The 26,546-nt window shown below is 48.3% G+C and overlaps 1 protein-coding gene across 2 annotated transcripts in view; it reads left to right on the forward strand.

Annotated features, from left to right (window-relative positions):
* Positions 1-26,546, forward strand: part of SHQ1 (SHQ1, H/ACA ribonucleoprotein assembly factor) — a 195,057-nt gene that overhangs the window by 14,177 nt on the left and 154,334 nt on the right. For both annotated transcript variants that reach the window (XR_013601159.1, XM_078661878.1), the window contains exons 4-7: positions 6,406-6,528; positions 6,969-7,120; positions 13,286-13,398; positions 18,738-18,868. Coding sequence is in view for 1 of the 2 variants with exons in the window: in XM_078661878.1 (XP_078518004.1) it covers positions 6,406-6,528; positions 6,969-7,120; positions 13,286-13,398; positions 18,738-18,868 (519 nt within the window). In the remaining variant the exon portion in view is untranslated. The remainder of the gene's footprint in view (positions 1-6,405; positions 6,529-6,968; positions 7,121-13,285; positions 13,399-18,737; positions 18,869-26,546) is intronic.

The raw sequence follows: 26,546 nt of genomic DNA on the forward strand, positions 1-26,546 counted from the left end.
TAAATGGTGAACATGACCTTTCCCCAGAGGCTGGAGACAGTGTTGCTGGCAGTTCTAGTCATCATACCTACATTGTGGCAAACACAAAATACAAGAATTTAGAGAAATAAAAAATGTGATTACACTGGTTATAGCAAAAAAGCAAAGAAGTGTTATCCAGAAATGAATAAAATTTAAAAAAATTAATTTTATAAATGTATTCCTTATTTCCAATATTTATAGAGCGCACATTCATCCCCAAAGGGATATCCAGGCGCTAGACATCAGCCCTTACTAAATAAAAACACACACAAGAAGGCAATGCACCTGCAGCTAACCTAATAACCTCTCGAGATTAAACAGCCAAGTTTTCTGAAATGTATAATATTAGAAGTGAGGCCCAGTTTGAGGGGAATTACATTCCAGCGGGCTGCGACCAAAAAAGTAAGGGAGCTCTCGATGGCATGTAAAAGAGATTCTGATTCTTGGAACCATGGACCGGTCGAGCAGACTGCCTGGTACTGTGGCTCTTAAAAGCAGAATTTAGTAAACCAAAGCCTAATGATTGCATCTAAGCCTATTGCCCACGTTGAGTCTGGCACTAACATTATGCCAAGTCCCAGCCCTCGCCTCCCTGCACACAATGCTCATCCTAAAACCACCCGTCTCCCTTAATGCTGGCCCTAAACTAACCTAACTCTAATCCAAGAATTTCAGTCTAATGGCCGCCATTATCTCAAGATCAGCCCAAGCCACCTTGAACCTAATGGTAGCCTTTTTTGTGTTTTTTTTTTTGTTTAAAAGCTTTATCTTAAAAAAAAAACATTTTTTTTATTGATTTCAAGCTTTAAAAGTCACAGACATTAAGAAAGAAACAGTACAGCCATTCGTGGAGTATCTTCATAATATCAAGCAACGTACATTTTTCAGTCACTGAGTTCAAAAGCTTGCGCCTTATTTTGCCGTATTTCCATTTCTACAGTTGGGGAAATACACAGACCCCCCCGCCCCCGATACTCATTCCAGTTGCCCCACTTGTTGTCCCGTCATTTGCCCCACTTGTTGTCCCGTCATTTGCCCCACTTGTTGTCCCGTCATTTGCCCCACTTGTTGTCCCGTCATTTGCCCCACTTGTTGTCCCGTCATTTGCCCCACTTGTTGTCCCGTCATTTGCCCCACTTGTTGTCCCACCATTTGCCCCACTTGTTGTCCCGTCATTTGCCCCACTTGTTGCCCCGTCATTTGCCCCACTTGTTCCATCATGTGCCCCACTTGTAGTCCCATCATTTGCCCCACTTGTTGTCCCGTCATTTGCCCCACTTGTTGTCCCATCATGTGCCCCACTTGTTATCCCGTCATTTGCCCCACGTGTTGACCCATAAAGCTTTATTTAACCATTGAAACAGATCGGTGAATTAGAAGAATCATCGTACATCTTATAACTGCATGCAAGAGTAATAAACTATTGGGGTATAGAGAAATACATCGTAGGTAAAGCTGTATGACAGAAATAATATATTAAAGCTTATTTTTACTTTTATATAGCGATAAATGTGTAGCGTGAGACATAAAATATTTTTTTTTTTTAAGAAATCGAAGGGGAAGGGAACAGAATAGAGAGGACCAGGTAGGAATAGTATTAACAAAAAAAAAACTAGTATGATGAAATACCAGGAATAAAGAAAAAAGTTATGTAAGTAAGTGAAGGACAAAGCAACTAGTGTAGAAGTGCGTGAGAAAAGAGGCGGCATGCGTTCAAGGCGGTTTAAACTTTCCGATATGAGAGAAGAAACATGTAAGAGCTTTTCACAGACATTGTTTTGTTATTGGGAGCCAAAATGCACCTCTATTAACTGGGGGGTTTGAGGGGCCCACAAAGACTCCATCCAAGCTATGACGATAGACTGCGAACCCCCATGCTTTGAAGGATATATTTGAAGAACACTTCCAATTGATGGTTATTTGCTGAAAAGCAATTGCAAATAAAAGATCAAACAACTTATTGCGGAATGTTGATCAACATTTATTGTCAATAAATCAATCACAAGCATAAGTTAGTCTTTCTTTTAATCTACACGGGCCACATAATGCAGCTGTAGAAACCGCCACAAGAGGGCGCTGCACTTCCAAGCTGGAGCATGAAAGCTCCAACTCTGGGGATGCTTTTTAAGCATGAAAACCTGGCCCTCACTAATTCAACGCCCACAGAGACTGGACCCATTCTATAAACTTGTCTCTTGGGGCTGCTGTGCCGCCTGCAGCCCTGCACAACACTTCTCGCCCCTGCCCTCTTGACGCACCACTAAGGAGCAAACCGCACAAATAAAGCCCTCACAGGGCGTTATGGGGCACTCCTCTCTGGAGCAGTGAATATCTTATGAGGGTCTCACTTCGCTCTATCTGCAGCCTTGTGTCACAGTGTTTTTTATGTTCAGAGGGCGCCCCGGTCCCACATGGTGCACCCACAGCGGATGTATGACGTTACAACGCATGCTTTTACCACGCATGCTGTTACAATGCAGTTTTTACAACGCAAACCTTTACAACGCATATCGCTTTGGGGTGCTGGATAGTGAATAGTTTAATTTACTATTCCAACTCCAGTCCCCGTGGACACTAGGGAAGGTGTTGGATAGTAAATTAAATCTATTCCCTATCCTAGAGCGCCCCCCCCAGCGCAATGCGTTGTAATGGTTTTCGTTGTAAAACCTGCGTTGTAAAAGCACTGCGTTGTAAAAGTTTCGTTGTAAAGGATGTTTCCCACCCACAGCCTCTGTTATCTCATTTCAAAAGCTGCAGTGCGACGATCCCAGCCGGCGCTGCGGAGCCGGTGCAGCTGGAGGGGGCAGTGCATTCACGTGAAATACGGAGCGCCTTTGAAGCAGCCCCTCTGTGTTTCACTGTGCAGGCGCTTTTACAGGAATTAGAGATCCCTTGCAGGTGAGTGCAGTGAGTGGCAGCACCCTCCTGCAAGGGGATGTCTGGAGGCGTCCATAAACCCCCTTTCTTCCCTCCTGAGAGCTTCTATCAAGGGGCGCATTGTCAGTGCCCCACCTTTTTAGGTCAGTGCGCCTCCTGACAGCGTCTTTGCCTCTGCTTCCATGTCTATAATACCGCACGGGTGAGGTGGCAAAGGGATTCCCCCATACATGGGGCCAAGCCCCCATGCAAAGAGGGAACGCCCTCTTGAGAAAGCGCCGGTGCTGTATGTGCGTCAGCGCTTTCAGTATCACTGAAGGGGCCGCACAAACGTCTGTAATATCAAAGTGCCCCGGGGGCGAGCAAAGCACTTCTAAACTCCTGTTGCACCCCCGGCTCTTTGTGCAAAACGGCCCGGGTGTCTTCTGCTGCGGACCTGATGAGGTGAACATTAACTGCAGGCACACTTAGTGGTAACTGTGTTCAAAAGAATTGGGTACACGTAAAAAAGTCTGATTTGATATTTGGGTAATTCCCAACAGCATGAGGGAGTGTAGTGCTGCCAGACAGCAACCATTCGCCCTGGGCAGAGAGGAGGTGAGTTGGCAGCCTGGGTTAATTTATCACACTGTTTGTGACAACATAATGAATATAAATGTAAATTTAAATGTGGGATACTTGTAATGCGCACTGTTACTCTACCCGAGTGTCCTGGCGCTGTAGACCGCTGGGGAACCCGTCCTGGTTTTCCCTGTGAGATGGTCCCTTTCTGGGTATCTCCAAGGTGAAACCAGGCATCCCCGGCGTCTGTGGGGGGCCATTGTAGAGATGAGGCAAGCTTAATGCCCAGAGTTGCCGAGTGTGTTCCCTGGTTAGAGTAGGTACTGAGGCGAGAATTATCGAGTCCGTTGACCCTGGTCCAAGACCCTGCCGCGTCGGGAATTGAACCCTGGTCCCGGGCCGTTCTCCGCTTACAGGTCTGCCGCCTCTAACCAGTGAGCCACACCTCTCCACGATATAACCACTAGCATGATCAGGATGGACGAGAGGAGGTCGGGGCAGGGAGGAGGAAGAGAGCTGCCTGCCTCATGGGGCCGTATCATACATACGGTGCATTTTCCTTGTTTGCGCCGGGCGCACCTTTTAAAAAGCACACCTCGTGCAAACGTAGTCAATGCACCGTATTAGGATGAATGCGCTGCCCCTATTGCAGCCGTGATCTCTTGCTGCCTGGGGAGCAGCACTTTGATATGAAAAACGGAGCGGCTGCTTTGAAGCTGTGCCGGCGGGAGAGGAGTTGGCCAAACGGCTAGGGCGCTCGATCTCGGATTAAAAATCCCCTTGCAGGCCGGTGCAGTGAGTGACGGCACACAGCTGCAAGGGTATGTCTGGGGTGGGATAGGGGGGATTCCACATGACCCCTTCCCCCCTTCATAGGTCTGCCATCGGGGGCGCACTGCCAGTGCGCCACCTTTCAGCTGGGCCTTGTGACTGCTTCTTTGCTTCTGCCTCTGTAATATGGCGCAGGTGCCGAGTCAAAGGGAGTCCCTCATTTGCATTGGGCCACGCCCCCATGTAGATGAGGGTACGCCCTCTGATGATAGTGCTCGCGCTTTGCGTGTGCCAGTGCTATCGTTATTACAGAAGGGGATGCACAAGCGTCTGTGGCCCCTTCTGTGCGTCGGTGCCCAGGGGGCGCACAGAGCAGATGCAAACGCCCATTGTACCCCCGGGGCACTACTGTAATACGACCCCTGTTTGGCACAGGGACAACCTTAAATTCATCATTTCATGTATTTCTCTGTCCCTGTGTGGTATAGGCCTTCAGTGATCAGCCTTCCACTCTTTACATAGTAGTTGTGAACACTCAGCTTAGGGTGGTTCATAAAAGGAGATACAAGCCTTGGGGAGAGGGTGAGTGCAAACTGGAAGCCTCTTACATGCCTGTGACTGGTCTCTTAAGACACACTGCTCCTGCCTTTCTGCTCCTGGTAAATGTAGTGTGGGTCAGTGTACAAGTGGTGGATTGCTTCACTTAACCACACTTGAAGAATTAGGAGCTAGAGAAGATTGGCTGATTGCTCCTCTGAGGATGACGATTGGCTGATTGCTCCTCTGAGGATGACGATTGGCTGATTGCTGCTCTGAGGAGGACGATTGGCTGATTGCTGCTCTGAGGAGGACGATTGGCTGATTGCTGCTCTGAGCGTGAAGATTGTCTGATTGCTGCTCTGAGGAGGACGATTGGCTGATTGCTCCTCTGAGGAGGACGATTGGCTGATTGCTGCTCTGAGCGTGAAGATTGTCTGAGTGCTCCTCTGAGGTTGACCAGTCATCGAGGAAGGTGCAGTGTGTGGTGTGATCTTGTCTGCACATGTCAAGCATTGGCCTGCAGGTGACGGGCCCTTGACTGACACAGATGTCAATGCTCCTCCTTGCTCTTTTAGTAGATGTATAATAAATATATTGCAATATAGGTCAAAGTCTTTGCATAGTTTGCCAAAAACAGCAACTTAAGATATATTATAAAATTTAAACCAGCAATGTTTAAATGTAAGTATATAGTTGTTGCTTCTATTATTCTTATGTGTAACTGAGGCTGCTGTCAGAGGTTATCTTGCTTCTTCAGAGCTGGCCATAAAAAACAACAAACAATTGAGAAAAACACGGTCTGAAATCTTCTATCCTAAATTTTGGTGTGGGTTTCAAAACACATTCACACTTTATGTAAATCGCTGTGATCTATTCTTGAACAAAGTGTATCCTGGTTTGTGAAAGGTCACGCAAGCCTTGTGTTTTAGCTTCCTAGTTTATTTAAACTTTAGCAAGTGAATCCCCATGAGATTTAATCAGAAAGGTCAATTTCCTATTTAGAGCCCAAGTGTGCCTGACCCTCTGCTTTACCAAAGCCATGAGAGTTGTCAACACTTCCTTTTTTTTTTTTTTGGCATCCAGATTAACTTAATAAAAAATTAGTCGTGTGGCAAGAATTGAGTGAAACCAGAGGCATTAGATGAGTTAAAATATTTGAAGTTAATGTATTCAAGGGCCAAATAATTGCAAATATTTTCATGGCTTAGAAAAGTGTTTAAGGAAGGGTATCAGTGACCTGAATTGTAGAAGTTATGGCTGAAAAATATGGGCACCGTCGGAACCAAAATATTTGTCTTCAGTCTGGGCGAATGGTTGCATTATAGAGCTCATGTAGATAAAGGAGCCCAGGCTGGCTGGTATGGATTGACATTGAATGAGGCATGAACTGTAGCGCTTCTGCAAAGAAGATGAGTAGATCTGCAATGTGTCCTTTGCTGACAGGAGGCACACAATAGGTGAGGGCACACCAGGCCGGGGCGCACCAGGATAGAGCACACCGGCGAGAGTGTGCACCAGGAGAGAATGGACTAGGGGAGGGTGCCCCAGGAGAGGGTGCATTTATCAGAATAAGTGTTTCATCTGCACATCTTGTTAGCTGCTCTGTGTATTCAACCCAGTCTTGCTCTTCTGCAGGGACATTCACTGTGAAGTTGCCAAAGGAGACGCCAGGCCAGCACTTTGAGGGGCTGGGAATGCTCACCACCCTCCTGGCACAGAAGGGGTCCCGCTCAGCCAAGCCCTTGGTGGAAGAGCTAGGTAAGTGAAATACTTTTTATATGGTTGACTGCAAAATGTATGTATTTACCTATTTGTTTTTAGCGTGTGCATATTGCATCCTTAGACCAAGGCTGGCCTTTAGCTCCAGCTGGGCCTAGCAAAGATCAATCGCATGTAAAATGATCCTAAGATGTCACACACCGAAGGGGGCGCAGCTTTCCAGAGGCGCAGAACTGGTAGTAAATCTCTTTCTTACTTACTCAAGATAGCAGTCAGCACTGTTTGGAATACCCCTTTTGGCATACATCATGTTTTTAAAACCCCCTTTACTAAAAAAATTATATAATTTATGTTCATAATACAAAATATAGGTTACATTTGCTTCATTGCGTTAACATCCACTTACAAAAATATACAAATTCATAATGCACAGATAGTGAATGAATAAACAAGTATCCCTCTTGCTCCATGTCATGTAGATGCCTCGGCCGAGCCTGAAGAGGAGGAGGAAGACGACGATTTTGATTGGCAGATCGAGCAGACACCTTATGAGGAAAACTGCTCTGCCGTTACCTCACAGTGCAGCTATGGCTTTGGGAACCTGCGCTCTGGAGTGTTCGGCCGCCTGCAGGTACTCATTGTGTTGTCCGTAGCGTTAAGGCGCCATGACTGTGACTTGTACTCTCTGTTGTTGCCATGAAGGCATCCAGCAGTGGATGCCACCAGCATAACAGATGCCACCAGCTAGTGACGGCTACTACGCGCCAGATATGCAGACAACGGGAGGTCTCAACCAGGAGGTGCAGAAGGGCCGTGCAGGGTGGCGCAGAGAAGTTGCAAAACACCGAGGAGTGAGACACTACTCGCGGAAAAAGTGCATTGACGCCTCGTCTGGGGTAGTAAGAGCTATATAAATGCAATTACAATACAATACAATATGAGTGAGTGATGCTGTGCGGTCCGCAGGCAACAGCGGCCATGAGGGCAAGCGTTGCGGCCCGGGAGAGCAGGGGTCCGAGCAGCAGCAAGCAGTCGTGTTTATTCACCGAACAGGCAGATGCAGCACCCCGTGGGCAATTCATGCTCAGTGTGCCAACACCTACCAGGGGTCCGAGAAGGAGATCTCCAGATGAGGGATCCCTTAGCAACAGCCAAAGACGCAGGCACCTCTGGAGTGGCAAGTCCAGGCTTGTTTAAGGGATGTAGCTCTACAGGACCCGGACCCCGCTGAGGTATATCAGGCTGGCCAGTGACGGATGTGATTGTCCGGCAGGTCCGCGGGTTCTCCCTTCGGGGTCAAGGATGCCGTTGTGTCCCAGGGCGAGCGGGCTAGCCAGGTCAGACCTGCAAGTGGGGTCAAGTGTAGTGGAAGAAGGATGGGCTCACCGGGCTCTGATCCAACGAAATCCCCACCGCCTAGCACCACATCGCTCAGGACCCAGCAGTCCAGCGGGGAGAGGCCCACTGGGCGGTCCACGCCGCGGCACCGCACCGCAATGCCGCCCGCCAGCTAGGGCCGAATTCAAGCAGTCCGCTGACGTATCCGCTTCTCTGGGGAAACACAAGTAAATTAAAGCTTTAGCGGACTTGTCCGCCGCAGTGTCGCAATCAAGAAACAGATGATGGCAGGGTCCACCCTCCAGTGCACGACACAGGTAGAGGCCTCGTCACTCAGCCAGTTGGAAATGCGTGGGCCTCGGCGCCCGCTCTGGAGTGCTGTTAGCCATTGGATAGTGGGACGCCCACCTGATCACAGCAGCTCGCCTTGGTCGCCGGGAGGGGACACCGTCTGGACACCTCCACTCCAACAGGACCCTGCGGTGGTCGGACAGCAGAGCTGCAGCAGGATCACAAGAGCAACAGCGGGAGGGACCTTGTGGGCACCCCGGCAGCACCCGCTGGACAAGCGGAGGGCTGTGCGCGTCTCAGCACCATGCGCACCAATAATGGTCCTCAACAAGCCCAAGGGTCCGGCAGCCTCCAGAATCCGCGCAGGACTCCGTCCAGAGCACCAGTCAGTGTAGCGCCGTCGGCCACCAGACAGGCGCTTTCCTCCTCCTTTCTAGACTGTGGACAGGGTCCCCCTCAGCTCTCAGGATCCCACGCCGCGTGGGGGTTGTGGGTGCGAGACCCCTCAACTCCGGTGAGCCCACCCCTCATGGCAGAAGTCCGGTCCGGCATCTACAGCGAGCCAGCGGCGGGTGCCCCTCAGTTAGGCCGAGCCGGGCCGTGATTCAGGGCAGGCCTCTCCTTAGTACAGCATCCGCCATCAGTATTGGAGTCATGGGCGATGAGGCAGGGCCCCCGGGAGGGCGCCCGATCAGGTTCGCCACTGGTGCTATTCAGAATGAAGGGAGTAACAGCCGGATATTTTGTTGGGCCACTGCGGAGCTCCAGATTACATGTCTGGCTCCATCGCCATCTTAGCCACGCCCCCGTAAAAATGCATTTAAGTGACATTTGTACTTCGCTGCAAAATTGCTATTACAAATAGTACTTACCCAATTACGATGCTCTTGGTGTTAAAATAAATATAAAAATACCTGTTATTTTTCTAAATTGTTCTCGAGTTTCTTCTTAAAAGTGAGTCTCATTTATTGACTGTGTGTTCAACAAATGCATTACCACTCCCCTCTGATAAGCCTCAGCTGCTCGCTCACACTCCCACAAAAGAGAGCATTTGGGATTATCATTTTAAGCAATGTAAGCCAATAAGAGTTGTCTGGACTCATATATTCAGTATCAGGGATGGAGGCTAAAGATGTAGTCGCAAAAATATATTCATCAATCTGCATCAAATAATCAATATCCTTTTGTATCATAATTGCGGTATTAGCATGATTTGACATTTTCATAATAATAAAAGCAACAGGTTGGGAGACACTGTCTGCAGAGGCAACATGTAAAGAAGATACCAGCAACTACGGCCAAGAAAGTGAGGATTTTCCAACCCCAGGATGTTGGCGTCTTCCAGAACCACCCGACAGCGTCCAACTTCTTGGTGTATTTCAGCCGTGTTAGACCTGGCACCTTGGCGTGAGTCTCCCTTCCGCTTTTTGCTGATGTGCCTCAGATGTTTTTGCTGGTGTCCGCTGCTCAGGGCACTGCGCCACGGCCAACCCGTGCCGCAGTGCAAGTGCTCCCTACTGTAAAGTGTACCTGTGATTGATGTCCATGATTGGTTCATTGGATTTACTGTCAGTCCCCAGTAAAGTGCACCAGGAGTGCCAGGGCTTGTAAATACCAATACTGCTAGTGGGCCTGCAGCGCTGGTTGCGCCACCCACAGAAGCAGCCTTTTAAAATGTGTCTAGGGTCTGCCATTGCAGAACCTGCGTGCAGTGGTACTGTCATGCTGGCTGGGCAAGTGCACACACTTGCCAGCCCCTAAACCTTCCCTTAACTTCATATTAGTCACCCCTATGGTAGGCCCAAGGGCAGGGTGCATTGCAAGTTTAAGGTAGGACATGCTCTGATGAGTGTGGCATGTCCTAATAGTGAATTACCGCCAAATTCGTTTTTCACTATTGTAAGGCTACCTGTTCCCTTTAGGCCAGATGGGCTGCTGGAATTATTACACTCTATAATCCCAGCAGGCTCAGGGAACAAGGTAGAAAATAATGTTTAGTATGCCTGAACTCAGAATAATAAAATACTTCTTTTAGTAAAGTTTATTTTAATATCCTGTGTTTGCAAATGCTACTTTTAGAAAGTTAGCATTTGCTTGCCTAACCATTTCAGCCCGCCTCTGCTTGGATGTGTATCTGACTGTCTGGGTTGTGTGAGTGACAGGGCTGGGGGGATGACAGGTGGTGAATGCAAGGATTACACCTTAGTGGGAGGTAGGAGTTTCCCTGGACTCTTCATCAGGCTGTGCTCTGCCACCACAATGCTGGCTCTGCCCCCCTGGGGAGCGACTGATGACTCAGCCTGCACCTGGCCCAGGAAGGGCGAAGCACTGTCAACAAGGTACTCCTGGCAGCCCCTGTCCCCACAATGCTGGCTCCGCCCCCCTGGGGAGCGTCTGATGTGCCTGCCCACACACTGAAAGCAGAAGCCAGAAGTACACCCAACAAGTGCTCAGAGACTGAGAGCAGTTATGCAAAGGCCCCCCTGGCCTGTGAGAACAAAAGAAACTCTGTATAAAAGTAGGAGCCCTGCTCCTTGTAAATTAGAATCCTGTTTCCCACAAAGAACCTCTTCCCGAATAGAAGGAGAAGAAGACGCTGGAAGGACTGGCCTGCTGCTTGCCTTGCTGAGGAAGGAGAGGAGAAGACTTTTCTAAAAGACTTTGCTGACTTTTGCTTGAAACTTTTCTCCAAGGGCTTGATTGAGCTTGCCCCCTGAACTGAACCCCAGGACCAGTGGGTTCTCCTGTGCTTTGGCTCCTCCCCTACCTGAGGCCGAGTATTTCCTCCCGCCGGAGGTGAAGTCTGCCCCCTCTCGCCCCCTCCTAGGGCTGTGGTACCCGGGAGCCAGCCTGCCCTCTTGCCCTTGAGAGCCTCGCTCCACTCGGAGTCGCTCTCTGCCCCAGGGCTAAGGCCGGCCGCTCCTCTACCCCCGCCTGCTTCACGGAGCCCTTGAGTGAGACTTCAGCCGCTCCCGCTGGAATCCCGGGGACACGAGCAGCCTGTAGCCTGGACGTCCGCCCGTGCAGCTGATTGCACCCGGCCGCCCTGCCTTGCTCTGCCCCCCCCAGGAGAGGCCGCACCACACTGTGAAGGGAGCCCCCCTCTGTACCGTCGGTACCGAGGGCTCCTGTGCTGTGCCTTGCCTTGCCTCCCGGAGATCCTCCGCTTTGAGAAGGGACCCCTCTGCACTGATAATTCCTGAAAGAAAGAAGCATTCCTGAAGACGACATTGGGCTCGGGGCCCGCAACGTTTTATTTCCCCGTCAGCCTTCCCTGTGCCTTGGCCCAAGAGGCTCCTCTCACCCCTCCCTGCTCCTCACTGCAGCTGAGAGCCCCCACCTCTGGAAAAGGCCACGCCTGCTTGCTGCTCTGCTCCGCAGCTCAGCCCCCACCTCTGGAAAAGGCCCAGGGTTTGTCAAGCCCCTCTCTGGTCTCCATTCCAAGCACACCGCGAGATGCGTGAGCATTGGTAGGGCCCGGGGTTTTCTTCTGTGTGGAGCATAGAGGAGCGCTGCGAAGCCCACAGAGGCGCTTGGGAGCGCCATACCTTCCAGGAACAGGGCGAGAGGCCCCAATTATTGCATAACTGGAACTGAGAGAACTGTTTACAAGTGAGTTGAACAAGACAGAAGATACATTTGAACTGTAACCTAAGAAGCTTGCCTATTTACAACCTGTGGCCCCACAAAAACGTTATTGGTCTTGTAATAAGTCTGAACTGCATATATATATATATTTTTACATAAAGGAACGTATTTTTTATATATTCACAGCCTGGTGTCCATTTGTGGGGGGATTGGTACATTTTACTGTGTGTGTTATTACAAATGCTTAACTGAATAACGCCTGAAGAATAGCCTTGGCTGCTCACGCCACGCACCTAGAGGGTGAGCAAGGGTAATTCTAAGGGGTCATCCTTCGCCCTGACTTAGAAGAGAGGGTCCCTGCTTGTCACAAGTGAATACTTGCGCCAACCAGAGACCCCCAATTCTGACAAGCCGATATTATGTCTAACTTTTGTATAGCTGAATAAACATTGGGAGCGTGATCAGGTATATAAACACAACAGCTGCTGCCAGTGACGCAACAGGCCCCTCCCCTTTCTGCAAGTATAACGTCTAGCACAATCTGGTTCTGCAAAGTGACTAATCTTGTAGCCTGGAGCTCAGCAGTGATATTTGTCATTATCCCAGCAGTTGTATTGATGACCCCCTCAACAACTCTTGTTAACTGACGAACTTGTAGGCTATAGGCCATGGGGCGCCAAAATGGTAACAGGCCCTTCACAGTGACTCCAAATTGTTGTGCAGTGGTGTCTGTCTGATCTATATCCTTTGTGTCGACAACCCTTTTTACTCTGGTCTGGAATATACTTCTACGTTGCAGCTGATGAGTTTTATGATAATTAGACAGTGCAACATATACAGGGGGAAGAAGGAAAGAGAGAGAACATATACCTGACCATACCCTCGGCAGTCAGACGTGAGCTTGGGTCCCACAAACAAAATGGACATTATGAGTGTTTTATTAATTTGTATTTGGTCTTGTGCTTATGCTTGTGATGCAGGTGATTTTTGTGCTCTGTTGAACTGGTGCATATGCCTATGAACGCTTTATTGCTGTGTTATTGTGCTTGTAGATGGTCATTATGTGCAAGAGGCTTGCTTTCACGTATATTTGCATCTGCACCTACGCATGTTGCTTTGCTTTATATTTGTCCTTGCATGTGTGGTTGTTTTTATTACTCTGCATTTCTTACTGTGCGTATGTCTGTGATATGGGTGATTTTTGTGCTGTATCTTCTGGTGTGCCTGTCAATTGTCTGTTGCTTAGTAATTGCCCATCAAAACTATGGTAATTGAATGCTTTAGAATTCAGTTGATTTATTGCTCTTTATTTGTTTTTATGCTTTGGCTGATTAATTACTCTGCTGGTTTCTATGTGCAAGATGCTTTTTTTTCATCTATGGTTGTATTGATCTCTCTGGGTGTTTTGATTCGTATTTGTGATTTATGCATGTGGAGGATGCATCCCCTCTATCGCTTGTTGCGCTTGCATTTCTAGGTGATTTACTCCTCTGTACCTGTATTTTCATGGTATGTTGTTCTGCATCATTGCCTGTGCGTGCACATGAAGGTACTTATGTCTTTCTTTCCTCTGTTGCAGCATGAATTGAGTGACGTTATTGATCTCAAGTGTCCGGATGAGACCCCCGTCGAGGAGCGCCAGGCAGCCCAGCTGGCAGCCGAAGATGCCAAATTTGATCCTGATCATTACCTGTGAGTGTTTGCTGTCTGGGGTGCGGCCTTTGGTTTGTCAGCTGTTTCACTTCCTCTTGCTCTGATAGCCTGGTGGTTACATTTGAGCCCTGAAGCTCAGCTTGTCTTTCAGTGATCGCAGTGATGCTCTTGCTGCTGCAGATCCCGCTTCATCTGTTCTCGTTGGATGCAGCGCTGGCCTTTTAACGTCTTTTGAGGGCTGCTGTGGGCCGAGGGGCTTGGAGTATTTGACACTTAGCCAGTCTAGCAGCCTTACAGGAGCTGCACAGTGTGTTCTGCTGATGCTGCTACAGCTCAACAGTCCAGCGGGCGGGTACAGGACCTAGGAAGAGGCCGGGTGCAGGTGTTGGCCTCATGGCTGTTCCCTCTGCCAGATGTGTATTCTTGTTGCTGCAGGCAGTGTGTTTCCTGGGGTGTCCAGCGCAGTTCACTCTCTCTGTGTATGGATGTTTATATATTGTTTAGTGAAACAGTAATCGGAAGAGTAGACGGATGTATGGGCTGTAAGTTTACTCTTATACAGACACTGAACATGCATGTTGGAGAGAGTTTACTCCTAAGCTGCACATTTAATTTAGCCCTTCTAGCCACAAGTTTGCTTTCCGGCAACATACTTCTTTACACGTTAGGTAGGAGTTTCGATGAAAATGTCAGATGTGTGTACCAATAGGGCTCAGATTAATGAGTAATTGGATCCAGGTTCTTCCTGTCCCTAGGTTGGGTCTGTTGCAACTTAATTTGGGAAGTAGCGGGTAAAGGTGTAGATCGTGAGGACAAGGAGGCGTAGTGACCACAGTGATCATTAGAATGAGGTCTATACTGGGCTCGGACACCGGGCTTCTCATGTCCAAGCGTCTGAGGACTTTCATCAACGACCCTGTAAATTAACGAAGCTCCCAGATACGGATACATTCAAGGATAGGAGGGAAGCCTTCCAGTGAGATGGCAGCAGGTCAGGCCATGAGAAAGTAACCGAGCACTGAGCTGACCCAAAGTCCACTCTAGGAGTTAGTGTTGTGCTAAAGCTGTCGAGGGGGGCCAAAAATGAAAAACACAAGCCAAACATCAACTCAACCAAGGCTTTCGCTGCAGGACTGGGACGGGGGGTGCATTTCATCACTGCGCTTGTCCTGGAGGCAGTAGATGTATCTCGGCATCACAGACGATGCTGCAAATGCAAGTAGTCCTCCGTCTTCAGCCTGTGGCAGGCCTCCTTTGGGTCTGACTGGCACGAAATGACAATAATTCCAGCACTCGCGCCCAATGCTCCGAAAGATGATACCCATCCCGTACCCTGCCCCACGTGCAACTCCAGCTCATATCAATTGCCTGTCTTACCTCTGAGAAGGAATAGTGTCCATATTTAGGTATGTATGTATAGCGTTCTATGAAGCGCAAACCTATGCAGAAAGCATCTGTACAAGAAAACAAAAGTGAATGCAAACCAGCAGGTTCCAGCAGTGCTGCTTCTGTCAAGCAGGGCCCCCATTCTTGACTTCAGTACACGGTTAAGATTCTCTGCGCATGGGGAATCCAAGGGGAGCTAAAACCCTGTTGTGGAAGATGTTTGCGGCCCTGCGCGTGGAAGCTTTTCTCCCGACTCATCACCTGTCTCTAGAGACATCAAGCATGTTTTGTGATGTACAACAGATTTATGATCAGTGAAAGGATGGAACGGGACTGAGTGCACACTTCAGTCAGAAGTATACTCTGGCGTGGAGTGGGTGTCCGAAGACTTTTACTCCACTTCCAGCCTGGAATGTGAGAAACAGTTTAAGGGGCAGCGAAAGTAAATCCCATTCATGGTCAGACTCTGAGACGATGTGCACGTTCAGCGTTTTACATCTGTAATAGAATAGCTGCGCTGGAGCATGGTCGGGTGTCTGGGTGTATGTCTGTCTGGGAGTATGTCTGTCCTGCATCTTCTACCAGCATTACCCAGACATGAAATGCTTCCAGTGTAGGGTCCCAGTGGTGTCGGGCAAAGTAGTGCTTTCCTTGGTAGGTTGAAGTATTGCATTGTATTGTGATGTTATGTTATGTTATGTTATGTAACATTTTTAATGCGCACAGATGCTCCAGCGAAGGAGCGTCCTGGCGCAGGGAAAGGCAGACACAACACAACACTAAAACCAGCAACAGAAAAGCAGAACACTTAAAACAGGGGAAGTTTAAAACAGAAAAGTTTTCAAGGCCCTACGGAAGGATATTAAATCATCCAAGAGGCGGATTTCCAAAGGGAGCGCATTCCAGAGGGTTGCAGCTTTCACTCGAAAAGAGCGTCCCCCCATCCGACTAAGTCTGAACCGGGGAACAACCACCAAGGATTGTCCCAGGGAACGAAGTGAGCGAGTTGGCACATAGGGAGAGATCAATTTATTAAGTAACACAGGTGCCGACTCTCGAAGAATTTTAAAAACCAGGCTGAGGGCTTTAAATTGAATTTGCTTATTCATCGGGAGCCAGTGTAAGGACCGCAGAGTATTGGAGGTAGGGCAGGTCCGGGGCAGGCCGACCACCGCCCTCGCCGCAGCGTTCTGGACTCGCTGTAAACGGAGTATCTCAGCTTGGTTCGCTCCTAAATGGAGTGAACTAGCATAGTCCAGGCGAGAAATAATCATTGCTTGAATGACCAGCTGTCTTGTAGGAGCATCAAAAAATTTGAGCAGGGGTCTTAGCCCGCGTAATACTCCAAAACAGCAGGCCGCCACTCTCTTCGTGTGAGTCACAAAGCTTAACGTGTGGTCAAGCCATACTCCCAGATTCCTGAGTTCCAGGACAGGGGCTGGAGCTGTTCCCAGCTCAGGAGGCCACCATCCATCTCCCCAGAGGTCCGCATCCCTTCCAACGATCATCACCTCCGTTTTTGATGCGTTCAGCTGGAGACAGTTGTTATTCATCCAGCTGGCCACCTCTCTCAGTCCACTGCGGAACCTGAGGGCATCCTTCTTGGCATCCCCGCTGATCGTAACCGCCAGCTGAGTGTCGTCGGCATAGGAAACCATGGTTAGGCCCCATTGCCTGGCGACTTCAGCCAGCGGCTGCACGTACAGATTAAAAAGCGTGGGACTCAGCGAGGAGCCCTGAGGCACCCCAGGTCCAACGGATGGTATTTGGACTGAAAGGGAGGGGTGGCAACGCAGAAGGAGCGATCACTGAGGAAGGAGCGGAACCATTGCAGAGCTGAACCACAGAGGCCAATGTCCTGCAGGCGGTGTAAAAGGATGCGATGGGAAACAGTGTCAAAGGCAGCGCTCAGGTCTAATAAAGTAAGCGCTGCCGTTTGACCTGCATCCAATACAGTCCGCAAGTGCTCAACCATTGCCAGAAGGGCCGTCTCAGTGCTGTGACCAGCACGGAACCCATTCTGCACGGGATCCAGGACATTAACTTGGGTCATATGCTCTGTGAGGGCCAGGTTTACATGGGCCTCCATGACCTTGGCCGGCCAAGGGAGCAAAGATATTGGGCGGTAGTTTTCTGGTTTCAACGGATCCAAAGATGTTTTTTTCAGGATCGGGGAAACCACCGCTTGCTTCCACTTGGCAGGAACAAGGCCCGAAGTCAGGGAGAGGTTAATCAGAGAACACACTATTGTGCGCCCCTGAAAGGCAGCATCCCTGAAAAGGGCCGATCTTACCGGGTCTGCAGGCGAGCCAGATTTGACTCGCAAGGCCCATTTCGCAAACTCCTCATTAGAAAGAGTTGGAAGGGAATGCAGCGATGGACAGTTACTGGAACCGCTCCAGGGAATCACAGGTGGCAATGGGCTCGGAAACGCCTGGTAGATTTTCTTAACTTTGTCCAGAAAGAAAGTGGCTAGGGCTTCGCAGTGGGAGATGGAACTGTCCAACTGCGGAGGAACTCTCTTTGCCATCAGGTCTTTTATGGTTTTAAAGATGGTTTTAGAGGGATTAAGGCTATTTCGGAATTCGGCTGCGTAAAACGCCGCCCGGGCCCTACATATAGCTCGGTGGTAGAGCTTAACTGAGGCCAGGTAGGCGGATTTCCTGTCGGCGTCATACGTCGACAGGAATATAATTGATTGCATTTATATAGCACTTACTACCCCTGACGAGGCGTCGAAGCGCTTTTTCGGTGAGTAGCACGCTACTCCGGGACCCATAGAGGATTGGTGTTGAATTAGTATATTGAAACATGCAAGTACATTTTAAGGGGTGGATAGGTTAGTCGGTCATTTGGATTTGGAATGATAGCAGAAGGATAGAGGAGGACAAAGGTTTGTATTTATATAGCGCTTGTTGACACACGCTATTCAGGGAGAATATAAAGGATTAGTGGTGAATTAATATGGTGAAATATGAGGTAATTTCAGTGGTGGATATTAGTCTTTTACTTGGAGTGAGAAGGATAGCGGAGGGATAAAAGGGGGAAAAAAGGTTTGTATTTATATAGCGCTTGTTACCCCTGATGAGCGTTGAAGCGATTATCTGGCGAGTAGCACGCCACTCCGGAACCCATCAAGGATTAGTGTTGAAAATTAGTATAGTAGATTATGAAGTAATTTGAGTAGTGGATATGTTATTCAGTTATTTGGGTAGAGAAGGGAGGTGGTGGGAATAGAAGAGGGAAAAAGGTTTGTATTTATATAGCGCTTGCTTCCCCTCATGGGGTTTTGAAGCGAAAGTAGCACTTTACTCTGTTTTTTTCATCCACAGAAATGTTCAGCGCTCGCAGTCAGTGATTTGATGCATATTTTATTCTGCTTTGCACCCACAGTGTGCACTGTTTGGAAGCAATCAAGGTCCCAGGACTATGTCCATATATATTTATATATCTTAGAACTGTATAGAGCACGAACCACGCCTCATTAATGAACACGTTTTTGGCGGGGTTAGTGCAAGAACCCCTCCGAAAGACTCCCCACCGTGGATCTGGTCTGACTTGCTCCAGGAGCTGCAACACATCTCTTAAAGGGTCACGCAAGGTAGCCAGGTCTCTAGTGCGTGCTGCGCAACTCTTGTGAATATACCCCATTCACTCCAGTCAGTGGGCACCACAGCATCTCTTTGTATTAGAAGAGGCCTTCATTCACCATCAGAAATTACTCGGCACTTTTCCCTCCATGGTGGACAAGATGGCTGCTTCCTTGCCCTCCACTGAGAGTTGATGGGTGGGGGCATTCCCCATTGTTGTTCCCTGACCTCTCACCCCTTCAGCAAGTGTTCTGATGATTGACAGTAGGCATGACCTCCACTTTCATTAAAGCTTTGGGCGCTTTCAGGAACAGAATGATAACTCGTGTTGCAGTTTTCCAGAACGAGGCATGCACCATATAAACTAGTATGTGTTAACCTAGTCATCTCCTGCTGTTTCAGAGCAGACCTGTTTGAAGATGACGCCATCCGTCCGATGCTGACGTACACTCCCTGGTGGGCATTGGCCAGAACGGCGGATGCTGAGCCGGACAGGAGGACCTCTGAGGACCAGGACAGCCAGGAGCCAACAGGTGAGACACGAAGGGGGTATCAGCCTTTCTTTGTATTACTGCCCCCTCAAGAGGGGCATTCATGGTGCCCTTTGGAACAAAGAAACCACACCTAAGTTCATCTGAACCTCTGCATGAGCCTTACACACGCGGTAGATCAGATCTTTAGCCTTCCATAAGCTTCAGTCTTTCAGGATTTGGCTACTCGCGCTGTGAAGGACTCACTCCGACTCTGTGTGGCTGGTATATGGTCACTCCTTTGGGAACTGTGGATAATGTCTGACATTCAGGCACTGAGCTGCGTCTCTGCGCACCTTTCACTAACACATGCGATCAGTATATTAATGCCGCACACACTTCAGTTCCACCTCCTGTGAGTAATGCGATTTAGAGGTTTGATCCACATATTTTCAGTAATTTTGTTTCTCTTGGACCGGGCCATAGAGACTGTTGAGACCCTGTTTAGATTTGTGGACTTGGGTTGACTACTTTCTCTTTTACACACACATTGGGCCCCATTCACAGAACTAACTTAAGACAAAATCCTAAACTTACTACCATTTTGGCATTCAAAGAGGGCACTTACTCATCAGTGAGTAAGTGCCTTTTACTCATCAGTGAGTAAGTGCCTTTAGAGGCACTTACTCATTTTGGCATTTACAGAAGGCACTTACTCATCAATGAGTAAGTGCCTTGTGTGAATACCAGAATGAGTAAATGGTAGTAAGTTTGGGATTTTATCTTAAGTTAGTTCTGTGAATTGGGCCCATTGTGATTTACATCCTTTGCTAATCAGCCTGTTGAGGCTCACCTGGACACCGATGGAAGAACGGAAATAGGATATTTATGTCGAAGTTATGTTATGTTATGTTGTGTTATATGTTTTTATATAGCGCTCAGCTGCCCCAGCTAAGGGGCGTCCCGGCGCTGTCACTAACAAGGAGGGCTTGGTTTTCCAGAAGATGACCGGTTTTCCAGATATCCCTAGGATACAAATGTCCACACATACGCGGGTGGGAGGGGATCATTTACCCAGTCTTTGTGCAGGAGAGATGTGTGCAAAGCAGACAGAGAAACCCGCATGCTTCAGTTGACTCATTTTCAAAACATGCAGGAATGCTGGAAATAAATACAGTGAGAACAGTTTGTGCCTTCTCGTTAATTTCGCATTGTTCTACATAAACTTTCATCTGTTTTTCCCACCATTGTTAACTGATTTTCCCACAGAAAACTGAACATGCGTCCAGAGATCTTGCTATATTTTTCTGCCTATTTAGATGGTTTTATAAAACCGGGAACATTCAGTGAATGATATCACAACACATCTTAAAACCCCAACTGACCTCATCCAGCAAACTTCTAGAATGCCTCTTGCTGGTGATTGTAAGAGATGCGGGCGGAGTCGAGGAGAACTTCTTTAATCTCTACTCTGGACACTCCTTTAATGCCATGATCCAGAAAAGTCCTTGTGAAAGAGGTGGCTGTTATTATAGCCAAGACCCAAAACCTGGCAAGCATCTTGTTTCTCAAGTGGAACATGGTCGGGGAGCTGTTATCACCTTGAGGCACATAAAGTGATTTTTAGGTCTTGCTGAGTCGGCGCCTGCGCTGCTCTGCGAGACATTTAGTAGGTGAGTTTTCAAAGTGCTACTGGCTGGCCTAGCGCTTGCGTTCACACGAGCTTGCACGCGCGCAGCCACCATCTGTCTTTCACGGGTCGTTAGCACCACTCGGCCGCATGTTTTGTGGCTCCTGCCATGTCTGCCTTTGACCGTCGCGAGCACCACTCTGCCGCACGTAAACAAGAAGCAATTAGTGGGTAATATTAGCAGCTGTTAAGTGAGTCGCTAATCCAGGTGCAAAATATACAACGACATAAAACCTTAGAAATCTCCCCCACGATAAAGTCTCACTTAAAAGAATAGTGCACTTTTACAATTAGCACACAAAACTTCTCCTCCAATAGCCTTCGATCCAATACTCACCATTTGCCACCACTCCAAGAATGGCTGAGTTTTCACTGCCAACCCATAATTAACATACAAAAGGGCCTGCACAACATCCATGTCACGCCTTAAGTTCTGCGGCCACGTTGGAATGATAGGAGTAATGTCACAGCAATAGAAGCCACGTTACTATCATGCGTACTGGTTGTTTTGATGGAGATTGCTTGTCTCTAAAGTAGTTGCTCTTTTTTGTACATCAGAAAGAACTGCTCAACATTTCTCAACTGATAAATAAAATATACCTCCGTGCCAGAGTCTATTAGAGAAAACTCCCTCAGATGAGTGCATGCAAGCTCGCCATCTTTAAATACAGCCAGGTCAGTAAAACGGTCTGAAAGAATGCATTAACGTGCACAAAGTATCACTGTAATAACGTGCACGTTTTAACAAGCAATTTCATTTTTGTTGACAGCCAGCGGTAAGCTGCGCCACGCCATTTCTGTCAGTCAAGTCATTAAGGCGCGGGATCGACCTCGCACCACTTCCGCCCGCGAGCTGCTTTCCACGGCTAAGAAATTGCTTGCGTGACACAACTAATGTCCTTCCAACACAGTGGCTCCGAAGGCGCTGGCAGGGGTTTTGCATCAAAATCCCGACGCTGGTTGCCACAACGGGTCTGAGATTGGTTTCAAGATTTAGGCCATCTTTTAGATCTTTCACACAAGAAAGAGGGGGGACAGGGAGCAAATTTAGAAAAACGAGGTCCAGTACCAATGCTCCCACCGATAATACGTGTCTGCACTAAGGTGGCAAAAGTTCCTCTGAAGAAAAGGAAGAGGTAAACCAAGAACTCTTGGTCCGAGAGGAAGAGAGGTAGTACAGAAAGAGAACTTGCTTGTTGGTCACACTCTTAGATGGTTGGTGTGAGGTGTAGTGAGGAAATTCCTCCTTTTGTCTCTAGTGCCCTCAGACACCCTTGCGAGTGTCGTATATCATCATCGGGCGTTGCTCCTCGTGTGGGCAGTGCTGCAGTCCCTCACGGGCCCCGCAAGAGGGCTCTTTGGTGGAGATCTTTTTAGGAGATGCAGCAATTGTGCTTGTGGGTGTGAGGGCCTAAGGAAATGAAGTGAATTAAAATGACCATACGGTACCCAGAACCTATTTATTCAAGGGTCCGGATGATCAATTAAAAGGGTGTGGGTCCTGGAGATTCCCTATGAAAACAAATAAGAGGGGCGGTTGTGTAACTAGCCGCTACTCACAGGACGGGTGCTCTAGTGGACAAAAGTGTAAATAGTACTAGGTCAACATGTTTCGCGCTCTGTAGTGGCCCCTACCGGATCCGTAGGTGCTTCGTCAGGACCAGAATGAACGTGAATATCACTAAAATAGTGAAGGATTCAAAAATGGCAGGTGCCAGGCCTAGAGCCCGTGAACCTGTGGTACCTTATTCTTCAAGGTGTAGAGCGTCTTAGCGCTGATGGGTACCTATTTTCTTGGTACTCATCCCCAACCTAGTGATACAAAACACATATTGAGGGAAAAACAAGCATATAAAAACATTCATCATCTGTATAGATTCTTCCTCTTATCAAAGTTCTCTATGGTGATGTGCCCTTTTAATAATATGTGAACAACCAGGTATCTTGTAGTGAACACATGTATAAGGGCGTAGTGAATCACAGGAAGGTCTTGTGAGATAAAGGGTGGTGCTCTTGTTTATATACGTAACAGAGCAACAGGATTCGAGTGCCTCCAGGCATTCATATGCTAGTTCACGGCCTGCGGTGAGAGCAGTCGCAGTGTGTATCGCCAATGGAAGACCTGGTTTAAGTGCTTAGGAAAACTCACTGGGCAGTACCAACCCACCAGGAGAGGAGCCCCCCACGCATGAGTCAGGAGCCACAACATAGTGGTAATAGCGGCCCGCGCCTCCCCAACCAAAACATGACAGGTGTCCCCCTTTGTCTCTACCGCTCCCTAATAATCAGTGTCCTCCTTTGTCTTTACTGCTACCTAATAATCAGTGTCCCCCCTCCTCTCTACTGCTCCCTAATAATCCGTGTCCTCCTTTGTCTTAACTGCTCCCTAATAATCAGTGTCTCCCTTTGTCTTTACTGCTCCCTAATAATCAGTGTCCTCCTTTGTCTTTACTGCTCACTAATAATCAGTGTCTCCCTTTGTCTTTACTGCTCACTAATAATCAGTGTCCCCCTTCACCTCTACTGCTCCCTAATAATCAGTGTCCCCCTTTGTCTCTACTGCTCCCTAATAATCAGTGTCCCCCTTCACCTCTACTGCTCCCTAATAATCAGTGTCCCCCTTCACCTCTACTGCTCCCTAATAATCAGTGTACCTCTCGGTCTCTACTCCTCCCTAATGATCAGTGTCCCTCTCCTCTCTACTGCTCCCTAATGATCAGTGTCTCCCTTTGTCTCTACTTCTCCTTAATATTCAGTGTCCCTCTTCACCTCTACTGCTCCCTAATAATCAGTGTCCCCCTTCACCTCTACTGCTCCCTAATAATCAGTGTCCCCCTTTGTCTTTACTGCTCACTAATAATCAGTGTCCCCCTTTGTCTTTACTGCTCACTAATAATCAGTGTCCCCCTTTGTCTTTACTGCTCACTAATAATCAGTGTCCCCCTTCACCTCTACTGCTCCCTAATAATCAGTGTACCTCTCGGTCTCTACTCCTCCCTAATGATCAGTGTCCCTCTCCTCTCTACTGCTCCCTAATGATCAGTGTCTCCCTTTGTCTCTACTTCTCCTTAATATTCAGTGTCCCTCTTCACCTCTACTGCTCCCTAATAATCAGTGTCCCCCTTCACCTCTACTGCTCCCTAATAATCAGTGTCTCCTTTTGTCTCTACTCGTCCCTAATAATCATTGTCCCCCTTTGTCTTTACTGCTCACTAATAATCAGTGTCCCCCTTTGTCTTTACTGCTCACTAATAATCAGTGTCCCCCTTTGTCTTTACTGCTCACTAATAATCAGTGTCCCCCTTCACCTCTACTGCTCCCTAATAATCAGTGTCCCCCTTTGTCTCTACTGCTCCCTAATAATCAGTGTCCCCCTTTGTCTTTACTGCTCACTAATAATCAGTGTCCCCCTTCACCTCTACTGCTCCCTAATAATCAGTGTCCCGTTTGTCTCTGCTGCCCCCTAATGATCAGTGTCCCCCTTTGTCCTTACTGCTCCCTAATAATCAGTGTCTCCCTTTGTCTCTACTTCTCCCTAATGATCAGTGTCCCTTTTGGCTCTACTGCTCCCTAATAATCAGTGTCTCCCTTTGTCTCTACTGCTCCCTATTAATCAGTGTCCCTCTTCACCTCTACTGCTCCCTAATAATCAGTGTCCCCCTTTGTCTTTACTGCTCACTAATAATCAGTGTCCCCCTTCACCTCTACTGCTCCCTAATAATCAGTGTCCCCCTTTGTCTCTACTGCCCCCTAATGATCAGTGTCCCCCTTTGTCCTTACTGCTCCCTAATAATCAGTGCCCCCCTTCACCTCTACTGCTCCCTAATAATCAGTGTCTCCCTTTGTCTCTACTGCTCCCTAATAATCAGTGTACCTCTTTGCCTCCACTGCTCCCTATTAATCAGTGTCCCTCTTCGCCTCTACTGCTCCCTAATAATCAGTGTCCCCTTTGTCTTTACTGCTCCCTAATGATCAGTGTCCCCCTTTGTCCTTACTGCTCCCTAATGATCAGTGTCCCCCTTTGTCTCTACTGCTCCCTAATAATCAGTGTCTCCCTTTGTCTCCACTGCTCCCTAATAATCAGTGTCCCTCTTCGCCTCTACTGCTCCCTAATAATCAGTGTCCCCTTTGTCTTTACTGCTCCCTAATGATCAGTGTCCCCCTTTGTCTTTACTGCTCACTAATAATCAGTGTCCCCCTTTGTCTTTACTGCTCACTAATAATCAGTGTCCCCCTTCACCTCTACTGCTCCCTAATAATCAGTGTCCCCCTTTGTCTCTACTGCTCCCTAATAATCAGTGTCCCCCTTTGTCTTTACTGCTCACTAATAATCAGTGTCCCCCTTCACCTCTACTGCTCCCTAATAATCAGTGTCCCGTTTGTCTCTGCTGCCCCCTAATGATCAGTATCCCCCTTTGTCCTTACTGCTCCCTAATAATCAGTGCCCACCTTCACCTCTACTGCTCCCTAATAATCAGTGTCTCCCTTTGTCTCTACTTCTCCCTAATGATCAGTGTCCCTTTTGGCTCTACTGCTCCCTAATAATCAGTGTCTCCCTTTGTCTCTACTGCTCCCTATTAATCAGTGTCCCTCTTCGCCTCTACTCGTCCCTAATGATCAGTGTCCCCCTTTGTCTCTACTGCTCCCTAATAATCAGTGTCCTCCTTTGTCTCTACTGCTCCCTAATAATCAGTGTCCCTCTTCACCTCTACTCCTCCCTAATAATCAGTGTCCCTCTTCACCTCTACTGCTCCCTAATAATCAGTGTCCCCCTTTGTCTTTACTGCTCACTAATAATCAGTGTCCCCCTTCACCTCTACTGCTCCCTAATAATCAGTGTCCCCCTTTGTCTCTACTGCCCCCTAATGATCAGTGTCCCCCTTTGTCCTTACTGCTCCCTAGTAATCAGTGCCCCCCTTCACCTCTACTGCTCCCTAATAATCAGTGTCTCCCTTTGTCTCTACTGCTCCCTAATAATCAGTGTCCCTCTTCGCCTCTACTGCTCCCTAATAATCAGTGTCTCCCTTTGTCTCTACTGCTCCCTAATAATCAGTGTACCTCTTTGCCTCCACTGCTCCCTATTAATCAGTGTCCCTCTTCGCCTCTACTGCTCCCTAATAATCAGTGTCCCCTTTGTCTTTACTGCTCCCTAATGATCAGTGTCCCCCTTTGTCCTTACTGCTCCCTAATGATCAGTGTCCCCCTTTGTCCTTACTGCTCCCTAATAATCAGTGTCCCCCTTTGTCTTTACTGCTCACTAATAATCAGTGTCCCCCTTCACCTCTACTGCTCCCTAATAATCAGTGTCCCCCTTTGTCTCTACTGCCCCCTAATGATCAGTGTCCCCCTTTGTCCTTACTGCTCCCTAATAATCAGTGCCCCCCTTCACCTCTACTGCTCCCTAATAATCAGTGTCCCCCTTTGTCTCTACTGCTCCCTAATAATCAGTGTCCCCCTTTGTCTTTACTGCTCACTAATAATCAGTGTCCCCCTTCACCTCTACTGCTCCCTAATAATCAGTGTCCCGTTTGTCTCTGCTGCCCCCTAATGATCAGTGTCCCCCTTTGTCCTTACTGCTCCCTAATAATCAGTGCCCACCTTCACCTCTACTGCCCCCTAATAATCAGTATCTCCCTTTGTCTCTACTTCTCCCTAATGATCAGTGTCCCTTTTGGCTCTACTGCTCCCTAATAATCAGTGTCTCCCTTTGTCTCTACTGCTCCCTATTAATCAGTGTCCCTCTTCGCCTCTACTCGTCCCTAATGATCAGTGCCCCCCTTTGTCTCTACTGCTCCCTAATAATCAGTGTCCTCCTTTGTCTCTACTGCTCCCTAATAATCAGTGTCCCTCTTCACCTCTACTGCTCCCTAATAATCAGTGTCCCTCTTCACCTCTACTGCTCCCTAATAATCAGTGTCCCCCTTTGTCTTTACTGCTCACTAATAATCAGTGTCCCCCTTCACCTCTACTGCTCCCTAATAATCAGTGTCCCCCTTTGTCTCTACTGCCCCCTAATGATCAGTGTCCCCCTTTGTCCTTACTGCTCCCTAA

Source organism: Lissotriton helveticus, chromosome 9 (genome assembly GCF_964261635.1).
Source record: "Lissotriton helveticus chromosome 9, aLisHel1.1, whole genome shotgun sequence".
In the NCBI taxonomy this organism is placed as follows: domain Eukaryota; kingdom Metazoa; phylum Chordata; class Amphibia; order Caudata; family Salamandridae; genus Lissotriton; species Lissotriton helveticus.